The following is a 14,542-nucleotide window of genomic DNA, read 5'->3' as shown; positions in this document are numbered from 1 at the left end:
TGGGACACTGGGACCAAACAACAGAGACTCCGTGGCCCACCTCTGTGGACTGTCTAGGCCAAGGTCCCGGCGTGTGGTTTGGGGTTATAGGCAGGAGCCCCCATATGGCAACAATGGCAGCTATTTCCTCATTAGCCTGACAATGTAAAACAGGAAACTGTTTGCTTTTAGGACACCAAAAGTATGAACATCAACTGCACACTTACTTGCATTTTTCACACCATTAACCCTTGAGGAAGGAAGCCACAGATAAGGCTCAAGGGCAAAGACTTTAATTTGCTGGCTGGGAAACGGTCGGCACTCTTGGTTAGCCAGCCTCACCTATCCTCTGGCCCTGTCTACAGCATGCCTGAAACCACAAGCAGAGACAAGAGGCCATGATCTGCAATGATGCCCAGCAGGGAAGGGTCACTGCCAGGGTCCCTGTGGACCACAGTCCCTGCGGCGGCTTTTCCAGGAGAAGGGCAGTGCTCTACATGACACAAACCAGCCGGGAACAAACACGCCCTGCCCTGGACTGCAGCACGCAAGCTCCCTGGAGAGCAGACCCACTGGGGACTCGCTCCTTCACCCAGACTACACACTGGTTCCTATATGGACCAGGCGCGTTCTAGACTGGAGCCCGTGGAGTTTCCTAGTCCCTCCATGCTGAGAAAGCTAACAGAGCACTGAAGTCAATGAGAAGGCCGTGGCTGATCACCCCAAGTGTACTTGCAGATTAGGGGTCCTCAAAGTCACCTGTTCCTTGTGATTGCATTAGACAAGATCATCATTTTCACGACACACAGAGCCATGTGGCTTTGCAGTTACTGTGGGCATGTGGCTGCCTGGCAGTGTGGAAGTGTTGGAGGCTGACCCCTTGTCACCTCTTTTGTGTGAGGGACAAGCAATGACATTAGCATGGGAGTAGCCAACAAAAACAGTGTGCTATCCTGACTATGGGGACTCTGGACTGCGGAAAACAAAATCAGGCAGATCTCGTATTACTGATTTCTAATAAAGTGTCTTACAAAGGTGCTGGAAATTTCCCTTTTTGGAAAACCGTGTATCAGGAGAATTAGGTAAATTGTACAATGTAGACAACTTCAAACAAAACTGTCTTGTGGTGGGTGCTGGGGGCCTGACCTCGGGTCCTCATGCTGTGCAGTAAACACTCGGGCAGCCCTCTCCTCTGGCCCGCCGTTTGTGCTTCTACTGAACACCGGAGTAGACGTCTTAGGTAGTAATGAAGGCTGATGACGGGGTGATGAATGCAGAGAACTCCAAGGTGTTCACAGAAGAAGAAACAAAAACAACCCGCAACAGGAGCAAACCCGCAGAATACAAACACTGTAACGACACTAGCCTGCTTCCTGTACACTAGCAATAAGCAACCGGAGAAAACCATAAAAACAAGTCTCAATGAAAGATGTGCAAGGGTTACATACAGAAAACTAAACATTCCAAGAATAAAGTAAAAAGCTAAATAAATGTAGACACATGCCATGTTCTGGATTGGAAAACATCATCCTGTTTATGCAGCAGTGTGAGATATGGGCTACTAAGAAACACTACGTAAAACTGAATGGCTAAAAACAGTATTTATCAGCAACACAGGCTTTTCTTTGTATGTGTGAGGTAGGAATCTGGAAACAGCTTAGCTGGGTGGTTATGACTCAAAGTCTCTCAAGAGGTTGCATTCAGTTGAGATGTTAGTCATGCTGTACTCATCTGAAGACCTGACAGGGCCTAAGATGAACTTCCAAGACGGGTCACGAGCACACCTGGAAGTTGGTGTCCAAGGCTGAGAGAATGGGCGTGTTCCTAAGGGTCACAGCAGCTGGCTTCTCCAAGGGAAAGCAGGGCAGAGCTGCTGTGTTCTGACCCAATCTTAGAAGTCACAGCATCCTTCTGCCACACTCTGTTCATTGTAAGTCAGTCACTACGTACAGCTACCCAAGGAGACCAGGAATCAGGCCAATCATCACAGCCAATAAACTTAGTCTTACAGACACACCCACACAAAGGCAAACCCTCTAACAAATAGATAAACAACAGAAACACCAGCCACACACAACATAAAACCCCTCAATTCAAAAACATCATATTGAGCTGGCAAGATGGCTGAACGGTAAAGGTACTTGTCACTAAGCAGGACAACCTGGATTCAATCCATGGCACCCACATGGCAGCTCACACCTGTCTGTAACTCCAGTTCCAGGGCTTCTGACACCCTCACACAGACACACAGGCAGGCAAAACACCAATGCACATAAAATTAAAGTAAATTATTAAAAAAAAAAAGAGTAAGAAAAAATACAAAAGACCTCTGTCCTAGCCACTGTTCTATTGCTGTGAAGAGACACCGTGACCAAGGCAGCTCCTCGGAAAGAAGGCACTCGATTGGAGGCTGGCTTATAATTTTAAAAGATTAGTCCATGAAGATCTTGACTGTAGCAGACAGGCATGGCACTGAAGCAGCAGGTAAGACCTTTACATCCTGATCCATAAGCAACAGGCACAGAGACAGAGACACTGGACTAGTGGGCAAGGAAGGTATACAAGGCCCGAGGAGACGGGAACGAAAGCTTTTCAGCCGAGGAGGGTTTTCCAGGCTGAGGAGTTGGTGAGGTCAGAGGTGGTGGCTGTGACTTGTTCTTTTGTCTCTCTGATCTTTCAGCTTTTACCCCAATATCTGGCTCCAGGTTTTTATTAAAGACCTATTAAAATTTGTGTTACATTGGGCCTTCTGAAATCTCAAGCCTACCCTCAGTGACGCACCTCCTCCCACGATGCCAGATCTCCTCCTACAAGGCCAAATCTGTTCTAATAAGACCACACCTTCTACTCATCCCCAAACAGTTTCATTAACTGGGGACTATGCATTCAAACACCTGAGCCTATGAAGGCCGGCCATTCTCATTCCAACCACCACAACTTCATATTCTACAATTCAAAATAAATGAACTTCTAGAAGAGGCAAAACTGTGTCGACAGAGAGAAATATCAACACAGTCAGCTCCAAAGAAGAATAAACATTGTATTCTTCTATTTAAACACACATACATCCACACACACAACAATCTATCGGTTCTAAGATAATCAAAATTAATGCTCAGTTTCTTGCTAGAAAGACAGTGTGAAGTCATTATGGAAAAAAGCTCTGTCATGCAACTGACATGCTAAGCAGTCACTGGGGTCTCCACAGCACACATGCTGCCTGCTAACTTTCCTTTAGCTACATTTTTTTAAATGAAACTAGCACCTTGCAACGAGTTGATGGTAATTTATATGATCTTCTGTCTCTAGGCCATCTTGCACTGCAGATTCTCACCCGTAAGAGTGTGTGAAATACATAACAATGCGTTTTTAAGGATGAGCCCTGAGCTGCCGATGGAGGAGGCTATGGAAGGCTGTTCCTAGCTACGTCTCTCAGCGTCCCAGTGCAGAGCTGGAGAGACAGATCATCTTAGAGGACCTGGGTCCAAATACTGTCAGGTGGTTCATAACCAGCTGTGACTCCGGTTCCTGGGGATCCAACACTCTCTTCTGGGAGTTTTCTACAGGGACTGCACACACATGGCACACATACTCATTCACATACAATTACAATAAAAACAGAACTATTATTAACACAACAATCCCATTTCTAAGTATGTAATGAAAAAATTAAAATCAGGAGGTTGATAAGGTGGCTCAGCAGGTAAAGAAAGGCACTTGCCCCTGAACCTGACAACCTGAGTTTGATACCCAGGACCTACATGGAAAGAACCAGCTCCAGCAAGTTGTCCTCTGACCTCTACACACAAGCCATGTGTCACCCACACACATATGCACACATCAGACATGGTACACACACACACACACACACACACACACACACACACACACACAAACAAACAAAAAAACTTAAAAAATAACTGAAATTAGAGCCTTGAAGCGATGTTAGCGCTCTCATTTCACTGGGGTTCTATCCACAATAACCAATAATCGATGTCCACTGAGACATGAATGGACAAACCATTCAGCTGAAAAGGGCAACTGAAATTCCTTACTATGCAACAATACGAATGAACCAGAAAGCTCTCGCCCTAACTGAAACAGGTGAGGAACGGAAAGACGATGCGTGATGTATACACAGTATCTAAGACAAGTCCAGAGCAGCAAAGCGGAATGGACGCTGCGAGGGATCTTAGGCAGGGGAAAGAGTAAACGATTCATCAACAAAGCTTTAGTAAAGCAGGATGAGTAAGCTTGAGAACTAACACACAACACTGTACTGTGTCAACAACACATTTGAAACTTAAAAAGCAGCGAGGCTAGATCTCACTAAATACTCACAGTGCAACAACATAGAGGCGTGCATACACGTGTATGTGCACACTTACACTCACTCACAAGGAGGGATAAGGAAAGGTTTGGGTCAGGACTTAACAAAATGCTCATATGGGCTGTACGAGGAGGCTGGGCTCCGGTCTGGGGAAGGGCTGCACTGTGCCGGCTAAAGACATTAGCCTGGTTGCTTGCCAGACATGGTGGTGTCTGCCTGTAATCTGTCATTCATGGGTAGAGGCATGGAGAAGAGTAAGTCTGAAGGTAGCCTGGACTCCATCATGTGTTTCAGGCTACTCTGGGTAATACAGTGAGAGCCTGTCTCATAAAACAAACAAAACCCCCTAAGACAAAGCCAGTAACAGCAGCATCACCACCACCATCACATGTCAACTTGTCTCTGCCCACCTATATGACCCCTGTCTGGCAAATTATCAATCATTAGCCATGGACTGAGCTGCAAGGCTCAAACAGATTGTCTTAGTTAGGGTTTTTATTGCTATGAAGAGACACCATGACTACTGTAACAATTATAAGGAAAACATTTAATTGAGGGGGCTGGCTTACAGTTTCAGAGGTTCAGGCCATTATCATCATGGTGGGAAGCATGGCGGTGTGCAGGCAGACATGGTGCTGGAGTAGCTGAAAGTCCTACACCTTACAGGAAACAGGAAATCGACTGAGACACTGGGTGGTATCCTGAGCACAGGAAACCTCACAGCCCACCTCCACAGTGACACACTTCCTCCAACAAGGCCACACCCACTCCAACAAAGCCACGCCTCCTAACAGTGCCACTCCCTATGGGATTATGGGGGGACAATTACGTTCAACATCCGAACACATCAGCCGCCAAACAGATGAACCACCAAATGGATCAGATGGTTTCTTTTAGTGGGTCCAAGTACCTGGGGTCAGGATAGAGCAAGCTGGGAGTGGAGAGGGAGGCAGGAAGGGAACATTCAGCATAAATGTGGGTGTGACTCTGTGTGCCATCACTCAGTAGGGCACTGGCATCATAAATGCTCTTTTAATTCCCCAAGGGGGAAGGCTCCCTCTAAATGTGGGTGTTTCCTCTGGTGGTCCTGCTTCTCTATGTGGACCTTCAAAGGCCAAGCAACATCACAGCTTTAGCCAGCCTTGATTTCTCTTGTAGCCTGACTTTGTTTTCAATGAACTGCTAACTTTGGGACTCTAACTTCTAAATTCCCAAAGTTTAACGGAAGGCCTTGAGCAACGCGAGTTATCTGCCCTGCTCCCCTGCACCCCTGTTTGGTCAGTCTGCGGAAGAAATCCGGGGAGAAAAGTATGAGCAGAAAAAAAGGACACACAAAGAGAAGGAAGAGACACACCCAAGCAGTGGAAGACCCACACATTAGTTCTCACCACCCGGAAGTGGGTCAGAGCCCCTAGACTTACTCTCATTTCTACCAATGTTTTATTTACTTTTTTTTTGTCATTAAAAGTAAACCATGTGAAGAAGAGACAGGCAATCGGAGCCCACAAAGGAGACACCTGACTCTGAGGTAACCACCTTCCTTTCCTCCCTTTCATGCACGCCCAGTAAGAGCTCCAGTTCTGTACCAGCTGAGTGTTTGTCTGAAAAGCTTTGAAGATCCTGACTGTCCACAGAAAACAACCCCAACTACACCACATTCAACGTTAGATATAATCTGGCTTCCATGTGCATTTCTACCCTACAGTGGGTAAGACAGATTCTTTTTCACACTAAGATTGTTTGATCACAAGATAACCAAAGTGTGACTGATGTGCTGTACAGAGCAAGTAACAAAAGTCAGAGAAGAGGCCCAGTAAGGGTTCGATGGCACACACCTGTGGAGACTGGGGGGGGGGGGGGGGAACCAGTTAATTTGCTCTTACACAGCTTGAAAAAGGAGCAAGTGGTAAAGACGCGAAGTGCGAAAACAAATAATTGGCAGAAGCAGGCTCTTTCTATTTTAATCATGGCTGAATCGGACCATGCTTTTGAGAATCAAGGTACATCCTAGTGGTTATGACTCATTCCTATGATTCATGAAACTGCAGGAAATGGAGAAGTACTGGAACAGAGATGGCTGCAAAGCTCTCAGCAGAACTACAAGAAGAACTTAAATAATGTCCAATATGTAAGCAACATTTGCTTTAGGGAAATGAAGTATTAATGTGTAATGAGACTGGTCGAATTAAGAATATACACAGTGGCCTTAGTTTTTCAGTCTTGCACTAAAGTAGTTCAGAAGATCCACAGCAGCAGTTCACTAAAAATGTCCAAGCACTCGGGGTTGGGGAGACGGCTCAGTGGGCAAAGTGCGGCCTGCCATGTGGGTCCCCAGCACCCACCACATTAACACGAGGTGGGCCTGGAGGCTGCCTGGAATACCAGCACAGAGGTAGAGACCAGATCCTCAGTAAGCTAGCTGGCTAGAGCAGGCACACTGGCGGGATCTATGTTAACTGAGAGACCTGCCTCCATACATGATGGCTGTTCTCAACAATCTAGAAAGACACGGCATTAGCCTGGGCCTCAACACACATGTGCATCCCACAAGTAGGCTCCAACACATTAACAATGCACAAATGTACACACACATGTAACAATTTTTAAGCACTAAAACAAACTAAAATACCCCTTCTATACCAAGCCAAACTTCCTAATTCCACTCTTGCAGTCTTTCATCACATCTCATATTTAAATAGAACTATGACAGGAGGAAAAAGTCAACACAAAAGAGCAATGAAACGAGTAATCCCAAAGCACACCCTGAGGCCCAGCTGAACCCCTCATCCTTCTAGGCAGCAGGTGAGCCCTCCTCACGGGCCACCAAATGGAACCGAGGGAGTGCTGTTCTCAGCTTCCTGCGGCTCCTGGTAAGCTAGTGATGCCTTTCCCTCCACCTAGGAAAGGATTTAGTTCACACCCATCTGTGTGACCAGCTGAACACACAGACGGCTCTTAGGTGGTAAAATGGTGTCCCATGTCACTCATCAACTTTTCCTTTAACCACGGGATATTTTAGAATTATATATTCAGAAGCATGGATAATCAAGTAAGAATAAACAACACAAGAAGAGATAAAAACTGTTCCAACAAAAGAAATCAATTTATAATAAACTAAACTCAAGCCAAAGTTGGCTTTCCAGGAAAGCATGGATAGCTTTTAGTTTCTAAGACAGCAAATAAAAAATAACTTATGTTTTACACCAGTGGCCCCCAACCTTCCTCATGCTGTGGTGACCCCAACCGTAATATTAGTTTGTCAATACTTCCTAACAGTGATTTTGCTACTGTTAAGAACTGTAATGTAAATATTTGATATGCAGGAGATCTGACATGCGACCCCCATTGGGGTCATGACCCACAGGTCGAGAACCCGTTTTACACATTCTTCCTCCCCACCCCTGGTACTAGGGATTAAACCCAGGATATTATGCATGTTAGGTAAGCATTCTATTATTAAGCACATCCCCAGCCCTGCCCACCGGACCCTAAAATAAAACAAACCACATATTAATTGCCAGAGTTAAGTAAAATTATTTCCTAAACACAGTATTTTTGATACATAATGGCTTCCAATGGTGAAAGTTTACACACGCGCGCGCGTGCGCGCGCACACACACACACACACACACAGAGCTAATTATTTATTACATTTATTTATTTATTTATTTATTTATTTATCTATCTATTTATTTATGTGCGTGTATACGTATTTGTGCACATGCACGTGTGTGTGTGTGGAGTGTGTGCGGAGCGTGTGTGCACGTGCATTGTTCACTGACCAACTTGTAAGAGTCTGCTCTCCCTTTCCACAGTGGTCCCTCACCGTTCGGCCTGGCAGCAAGTACCCACCAAGCCATTTGGGTGAGCCCACCAATAGGTTTTATAACATCACTTCACAATAATGAATCCCATCTGCACATTTCTTTCTGGAAGCATGAATTTTAACGTTTAAGTATTGTTAGTTAGCATTCAAACCAAAAGGAGAAAAGAATAAGGAAGTTGGTTCATCTATAGAGAAAAGGGAAGTCACACTGAGCAGGAGGCATCTGGACAAGACTGTGGCTTTGTGACTCTCAGATGTGGACCCTAAAGTCAGTTCAGTGGTCAATGAGCGAGACATTCACAAAGAAGGCTATTGTTCCGTTTTTCCTTGTTGGAGACAGGATCTTACTCTGTAGCCTAAGCTGGCTTTGAACTCACAATCTTCCTGCCTCTACCTCTTGAGTGCTGAAAGAATATAGGAGTGCATCACCATGCTCTGTTTATAAATTAAGACCCCCTTTATAATTATCCTTATCTTTACACCATATTATATATGACATATAGTATCAAAATAAGAATGTGGGCTTTCTTAACAAAGCCAGAAAAAAAACAGTATAATGGAAACAAGCATCAACATGTATGGAGCAATATGAAAGAAACTAGCTACAATTAGTGTTTCTATCAATCATTTTAATTTAATCAACTAACTAATTAGTACTAGGGGTTTTGCAAATGCCAGCTATGAGCTAGCTCTACCATACACGCTCAGTTCATGATTAGTCATCAGAAATAAACAAGGTGTTATTTATATGCTGGAAAAATAAAAGAGATTAATATGAAGACTTATCAGATTTTTTTTTTATCATTTGAGATAATTACTGTAAAAGAAGAAAATTCAATTGGTTCCTGAATGGTTAATGACAATGTACTCCTCAAAATGCCAAGTCATCTTGGAATTCTATTTCAAACACGTCATGGGCCTATTGACTCCTCTGAAAAAAGGGATTTTTACATTAGAAATTAGTAGATACCCTCTGATTCCCTTTAAACAGTTAATTCAGTTTACTGGCTGTTAAGATGCAGACTGGAAGAGACAGGACTTCAGCATGAGTGCAGAAAGACCAACAGTTGAGAAATGCAACCTTCAGTTCTAGAACCCTGACTGTCACAGAATGAAACTTTCTGAGGTAACAGAGGTAAGCACTTAATTTACCACCAGAAGTCTAAAAAGAGAATAGTGAAAGAAAATGGGACATTTTAAACAAATGTATCACAGTGTGTTATTAAAGAAACATTAGAGCTGGTACATGAACCTGGAGAAAGGTGGTTCTTGTGCTCCTGAATGCTTTAGAACATCTGAAAAGGAGGCTGGAGATCACCGCTGCTAGGTGAAGTAGCCCCCGAGGACACTGCTCCACACAGCCAAGCTGAGGAAGAGGAGGCCTGATGGCCTGGAGGCAAAACTGACCCCAGAATGACCCTAAACCACCACAGGTCTCACGAGTACCAGATGGCTCACAACTGTGATCCCAGCAGGGCAGGACATCTGTGAGCTCAAGGTGAACCTGGGTACAGAATAAAACCCAGTCTCAAGAGGGGAGGGGAGGGGGGAGGAGAGGAAGAGGGAGAGAGGAGAGAAAAGAGAGATAATGAAAGCTATTGGGCTCCAGTCCCTCCACAGCCTTTTCCCAGAGTCCCAGAAGAGACACTACTGGTGGCGAATTAATCTGAGGGATTCTCCAATAAATCTACGTACACGAAATTCTTTAGTCCATACACTTCATTCTTCTGAGTTGGTTCGTTCTCTCTCTACACAGCTTCTTTTCTGCTCTCTTATTTAGCTCCTTTCTTGCCTGATTTCTCTCTCTTTTTTCTACTGCTGTTCCCTCTATGTGCTCTCTTAATTCCTTCCTCTTAGTTCTGTCCCATCTTGGTCTTTCTCATCTGTCTAGTTCTTTCCCATCTAGCTCCTCTCCCATCTCCTTTTTCCCCAGCTGGCTTTTCCTCACCTCCCATCTCGTTCCTCTAGTCCTCTCTTCCAGCCCTCCAATCTAGTTCTCCTCCAATCTAGTTCTCCTCCATCTCAGTTCTTTCCTCTCCAGTTCTTACCCATCCAGTTCTTCCATTCTCTTTTCTCTTCTCTGTCCTTGCTCTGAAGATAAAACTGCCTTTTATCCTTTTGGCTGGTATCTCTCCAAGCTATCTCTGCTCCCACTGTTTCTGGCAGAACAGAGGAAGTGTGCTTGGTCTCTAGGCAACTTCCGTCACAGCTAGATGTACCTGTGAGGAGGAACCCTTTAGTTCTGAGTTTTGTTAAGGGTGGATCTAAAACTAGAGATAAGACTTTGGAAAGGAGAAAGTTAAGCTTAATTAGCACATCCACCAGGCCTTCTCAAACAGATAGTCTGGATACTTAAGTCTGTTCTTAGAGAATCTGTGAGGTGTCTCAGATAAGATACTTTCGTCCATCTGGAGATGGTCCTGGCCAGATGCTGCTAATGACAATAATTACAGAAAGGCCTGAAGTTAGGGATTCTGGCTGCAGTTACTGTATAGAAGGTTATCTAAATATTCCATTAATAGAGGGGAAACTGTGCCCAATGAATGATGGAAAAGCTACAACAGCACGTGAAAAATTCATAGCAGGAAATGGCTAATAACCAAAAGCCAATATCACCAAGACTCCTTGAGCCTTGACCTGACCTCTGGAAGGCCCTTGGCTTCTTCCAGGTATTAACTTGTCATAATCAGCTGAGATCCTACTTCATATTATTGTGGTCTGCAGCAGAGAGAGAGGAGAGAGGGGAGGGGGAGAGGGACAGAAACAAGAACCAACTGCCTCAGGAGCTCCGAGGGCCTCACTATGGGGTCCTGAGTAAATGATGAAATAAGGAGGAGACGAGTCTTCATGTTGGGCCACAGAATTTTGGCTGTAAGCACATGAGCTAAGGGAAGGGAAGGACAGCATTCTATAAGAAATGACTTAACTTGGAGTTTAAAGAGAGACATGAGAAGGCTTCAAAACACCTCAAGGTGGCCCAAAGTCACACTCCTTCAGAAAACAAGGGTGGGGTTGTGAGGATTCGGTCCTTAATTACATCATCAACCTTCGCCGGCTTCCCAGCCTAAAAAGCGGGTGGGCCCTCCGTGGGCTCTCTGTCCCCTCTCCTCTCCGCTCCTTCCTCCCGTCGGCCCCTCTCTCCCTCCCCCCTGTGTCTCTCTCTGTCTCTCTGTCTCTGTCTCTGTCTCTTTCTCTCCCCCCCCTCCTCCACCGGCATGGCCGCCATGGGCGGTGACCAGCCACGAGGGGCAGCGCCATGGCATAACCAACAGGGGTGACTTATTGACAGGTCTGCAGTGGGAGCGTAAATATTTGTTTCCCCCTTTGATACTGTGCACATTTCTATAAACCCATTCTGTAATTTTCTTACTTTTTACAAAAGAGATTAAAACTATTTTCTATATACACTAGTTACAAATTTATTTTCACAAATTTAGAGGTTTACATCCAAGTCATGAAGCATCAATCTCAACCTCATGCTTTAAATTTCTTTTAAAATGTTTCCTACAGTGCAATGAATTCTTGTGGACATGGGAGAGAGAAGGAAACCTCCAGATTAGGAAACCCAAATCTCCAGCACATTCTTCCCTCTCTGGCCACAGACACCATGATCTTGGTCCCCTGAGACCCACCTGACTGCAGGGCAACTCATCTTCCCCTCCACAGCCACGGCTCTTACAGGACAAGGGGAAGCAGCTGTCCCACTAGCGGGGCCCGACTCTTCCTTCTCTGTCATTTCTTCTCTATGAATTAGACTACTGATGCCATTAAGACCAACACTGACAAAACCTCATCTGAAACCTTCGTCACAGTGACTCTGAAACCCGAGACCAACCGGTCTCCTTCGTCTTGATTCTGATTTTCATGGAACTGCCCTGTTTTAGTCACATCAGGCTATACCTGGCATGGTTAAAAGAATGCTGGAGAGAGGTGAGTATCACCCACAATTTAAGTATGACTTTTCCCCCATTTTTTTCTTCCTTTAAATAAAAAAAGAGGGGAAATCAGGGAAAAGAGGTTAAAAAAATGACACTTACAAGTCCACTTATGGCTACAATCCAGATGTGGGAACCAGAGGTGAAAAGCTACAAAAGAAAACAAAAGGCAACTAAACATGAAATCCAGTGCCAGTCACATCACACTTAATTTCACACTACAGTGGTGACTATGGGAATTACACACTAATCATTCATGGCATAATTTAGGGAAGCAATTTGAAAGTGAAATAATAGCAACTCTGTTTATTTAAAAGAAAATAAGACGTTAATCTTTCCACCAAAGACTCTAGGCTTTCTGTAGCTGATAACACGTGTTGAATCTGGCCCCGGACATACAAAAGAAAAGTAACTGAATTTCAAGCACATTCTCACTTATAAGCAGGCCATAGGGCTGACTTACAGTAAACAACTACAAATAAATAATTAGCATTAACAATGTAGAAGTAATAGTTATTGTCCATACTCAGTGATAGGTAATGATCTATAATAGCTGTTCATACAACTTTCCCATTTTAATTTCTCATCATTGCTTTGTGTACATTCAGATAGAGAACTTGCCAGCATCTAAGTCCACACCCAACAGCACCCTTTTTCAGGGATGAAAACTCTCACTCTAGTTCACACGCAAGGTAAGAGTAAGCTAGTAGCCTCAGGTCCTCTGCATGTCTTATAGCTTTAGTTTGGTACTTTCATGGGACTCCCTAATGTATGAACGAGTGGGTCTCTGATTCTTACGACTTCTCTCGGGGCTCTTTTCCTTCTGTTGCTTTGCCTTGTGATGGTTTTTTGTTTTATCTTATTATATTTTATTTTGTTAAAAAGTAAAATAAAGTTAAAATTAGAAAAAAATGAGTATGCTAGTAGAAATAAAGTTTTAACTGATGCAAAGGTATGAAGGGTATTAGGATTAGGCCTCATGAAATTTCTTCTTTTGTTTTCCAAATGTTATCTGAGAGATGTGCTCAGGGTTCTAAAACAAAACAACAACAAAAATCACAAGCCATCTCCAAGTGTCCTATTAGAATGAGAGGCTCTGCGGCTTCTTGTTTAGTTTTGGAAGGTTCGGGTGGGCGCTGCAGGGCCACGGGGAAAGGAGGAGGAGACGGAAACAGCACAGCTCAGGTTCACTGCTCACACCGCGCAGGATGGAAACTTGAGGGCTCTGCAAAGGTAACACAGAAACACAGAGGACAGACAGACATGGAGGGAAAGGAGGCTGCAGGCTTCGCTCCAGTGCTAGCCCGCGGGGAAGGAACAGTGGCTGCCACTGTTCACTTGGCCTTCCATCAGGCGTGAAGCTAGGTCTGTGTACACCCAGCTCTCATAACCAGGATGAGGACTATGTGGACAAGCAGTTCCTCTTGTGAGAGGAGGGATCCAAAACTAGCCATCATTTTCTAGAGCCAGGTACTGCTCTCCAGGCATTTCATAGACTTACTCAGATTTCTCATCAGCCAATGAGGAAAGTACACTGAGTACTTTCTCTGGCTCAGGCAGCAACCGGAGGTGTGACTGGCGTGTTCTGCCCCATGGCTCTGTGCTCACCATCCATCTGCCTCTCAGATACAAGTAAAGTAGCCTGTCATTCTGTCAGTAAAAGAATAATTTCTTTGGTCCCTGACGTCCCTTGCCTTAGCACCAAGTTTCTGCTTGCATTCTGCAAGGGTGTGAATGTGCCTCTGGGCTGGATTCCTCTGGCTTACATCTGTGTCCCCAAACAGGCACTCTGGCTCTTATGGCAATTAGAGTTATTTGCCTGCCCATCCATCTGTCTTCTTTTCCTGGCTTCAAGTATCCGTGGTGGGGAGAGAGAAAGCCAGAGAAATACGCATGAAATGAGCTGGAGTTGCAAGGAGATGGTTCAGTGCATAACGGCCTGCCATACCACTATAAAGACCTGAGTTCAGATCCAGAACACATAGAAGGTCAGCACAGTCATGGATGAATGTAACCATCACTGGGAGAGGGGAGGAGCAGAACTGATGAACTTCCAGTTCGGTGAAAGACCCCGTCTCAAAAAATAAAGCAATCAAGAAACACATAGAAGCCGGGCAGTGGTGGCACATGCCTTTAATCCCAGCACTCAGGAGGCTGAGCCAGGCGGATCTCTGTGAGTTCCAGGCCAGCCTGGTCTAGAAAGTGAGATCCAGGACAGGCACCCTGTCTTGAAAAACCAAAAAAATAAAAAGAAACACATTGAGTCTACCTTTGGTTTCCATACACATGTGCACACACCTACAGTAACAAGTGGAACACACAAACACACACATGGAATGTGCAAGAAAACCTAGCGTGTATGGAGGTAAGGAAAGGATAAAAACTTCAAACATTCTGACCAACCAGCGGGGAAGTATGGAAGTGATGCTGGATGGACAAGGGCCCAGATGTCAACTCTTGAGAAGGACTAGA

The 14,542-nt window shown here is 44.8% G+C and overlaps 1 protein-coding gene and 1 long non-coding RNA gene across 5 annotated transcripts in view; one reads left to right on the top strand and one right to left on the bottom strand.

Annotated features, from left to right (window-relative positions):
* Ubac2 (UBA domain containing 2) overlaps positions 1–14,542 on the bottom strand; it is a 184,705-nt gene that overhangs the window by 43,071 nt on the left and 127,092 nt on the right. For 2 of the 4 annotated variants that reach the window (XM_006978772.4, XM_042285341.1), the window contains exon 6: positions 12,173–12,220. The exons of the other annotated variants lie outside the window; for them this stretch is intronic. In XM_006978772.4, coding sequence (XP_006978834.1) covers positions 12,173–12,220 — 48 coding nt within the window. The remainder of the gene's footprint in view (positions 1–12,172; positions 12,221–14,542) is intronic. 4 annotated transcript variants of the gene reach the window in all.
* Positions 3,240–12,985, top strand: LOC121832417 (uncharacterized). Its single transcript, XR_013042621.1, has 2 exons — positions 3,240–9,633; positions 11,646–12,985. It is a non-coding gene; the product is annotated as an uncharacterized LOC121832417 (long non-coding RNA).

The sequence above is a fragment of the Peromyscus maniculatus genome, chromosome 9, assembly GCF_049852395.1.
Source record: "Peromyscus maniculatus bairdii isolate BWxNUB_F1_BW_parent chromosome 9, HU_Pman_BW_mat_3.1, whole genome shotgun sequence".
In the NCBI taxonomy this organism is placed as follows: domain Eukaryota; kingdom Metazoa; phylum Chordata; class Mammalia; order Rodentia; family Cricetidae; genus Peromyscus; species Peromyscus maniculatus.
The sequence above is the reverse complement of the archived record's forward strand: the minus strand, read 5'-3'. Positions and strand labels throughout refer to the sequence as shown.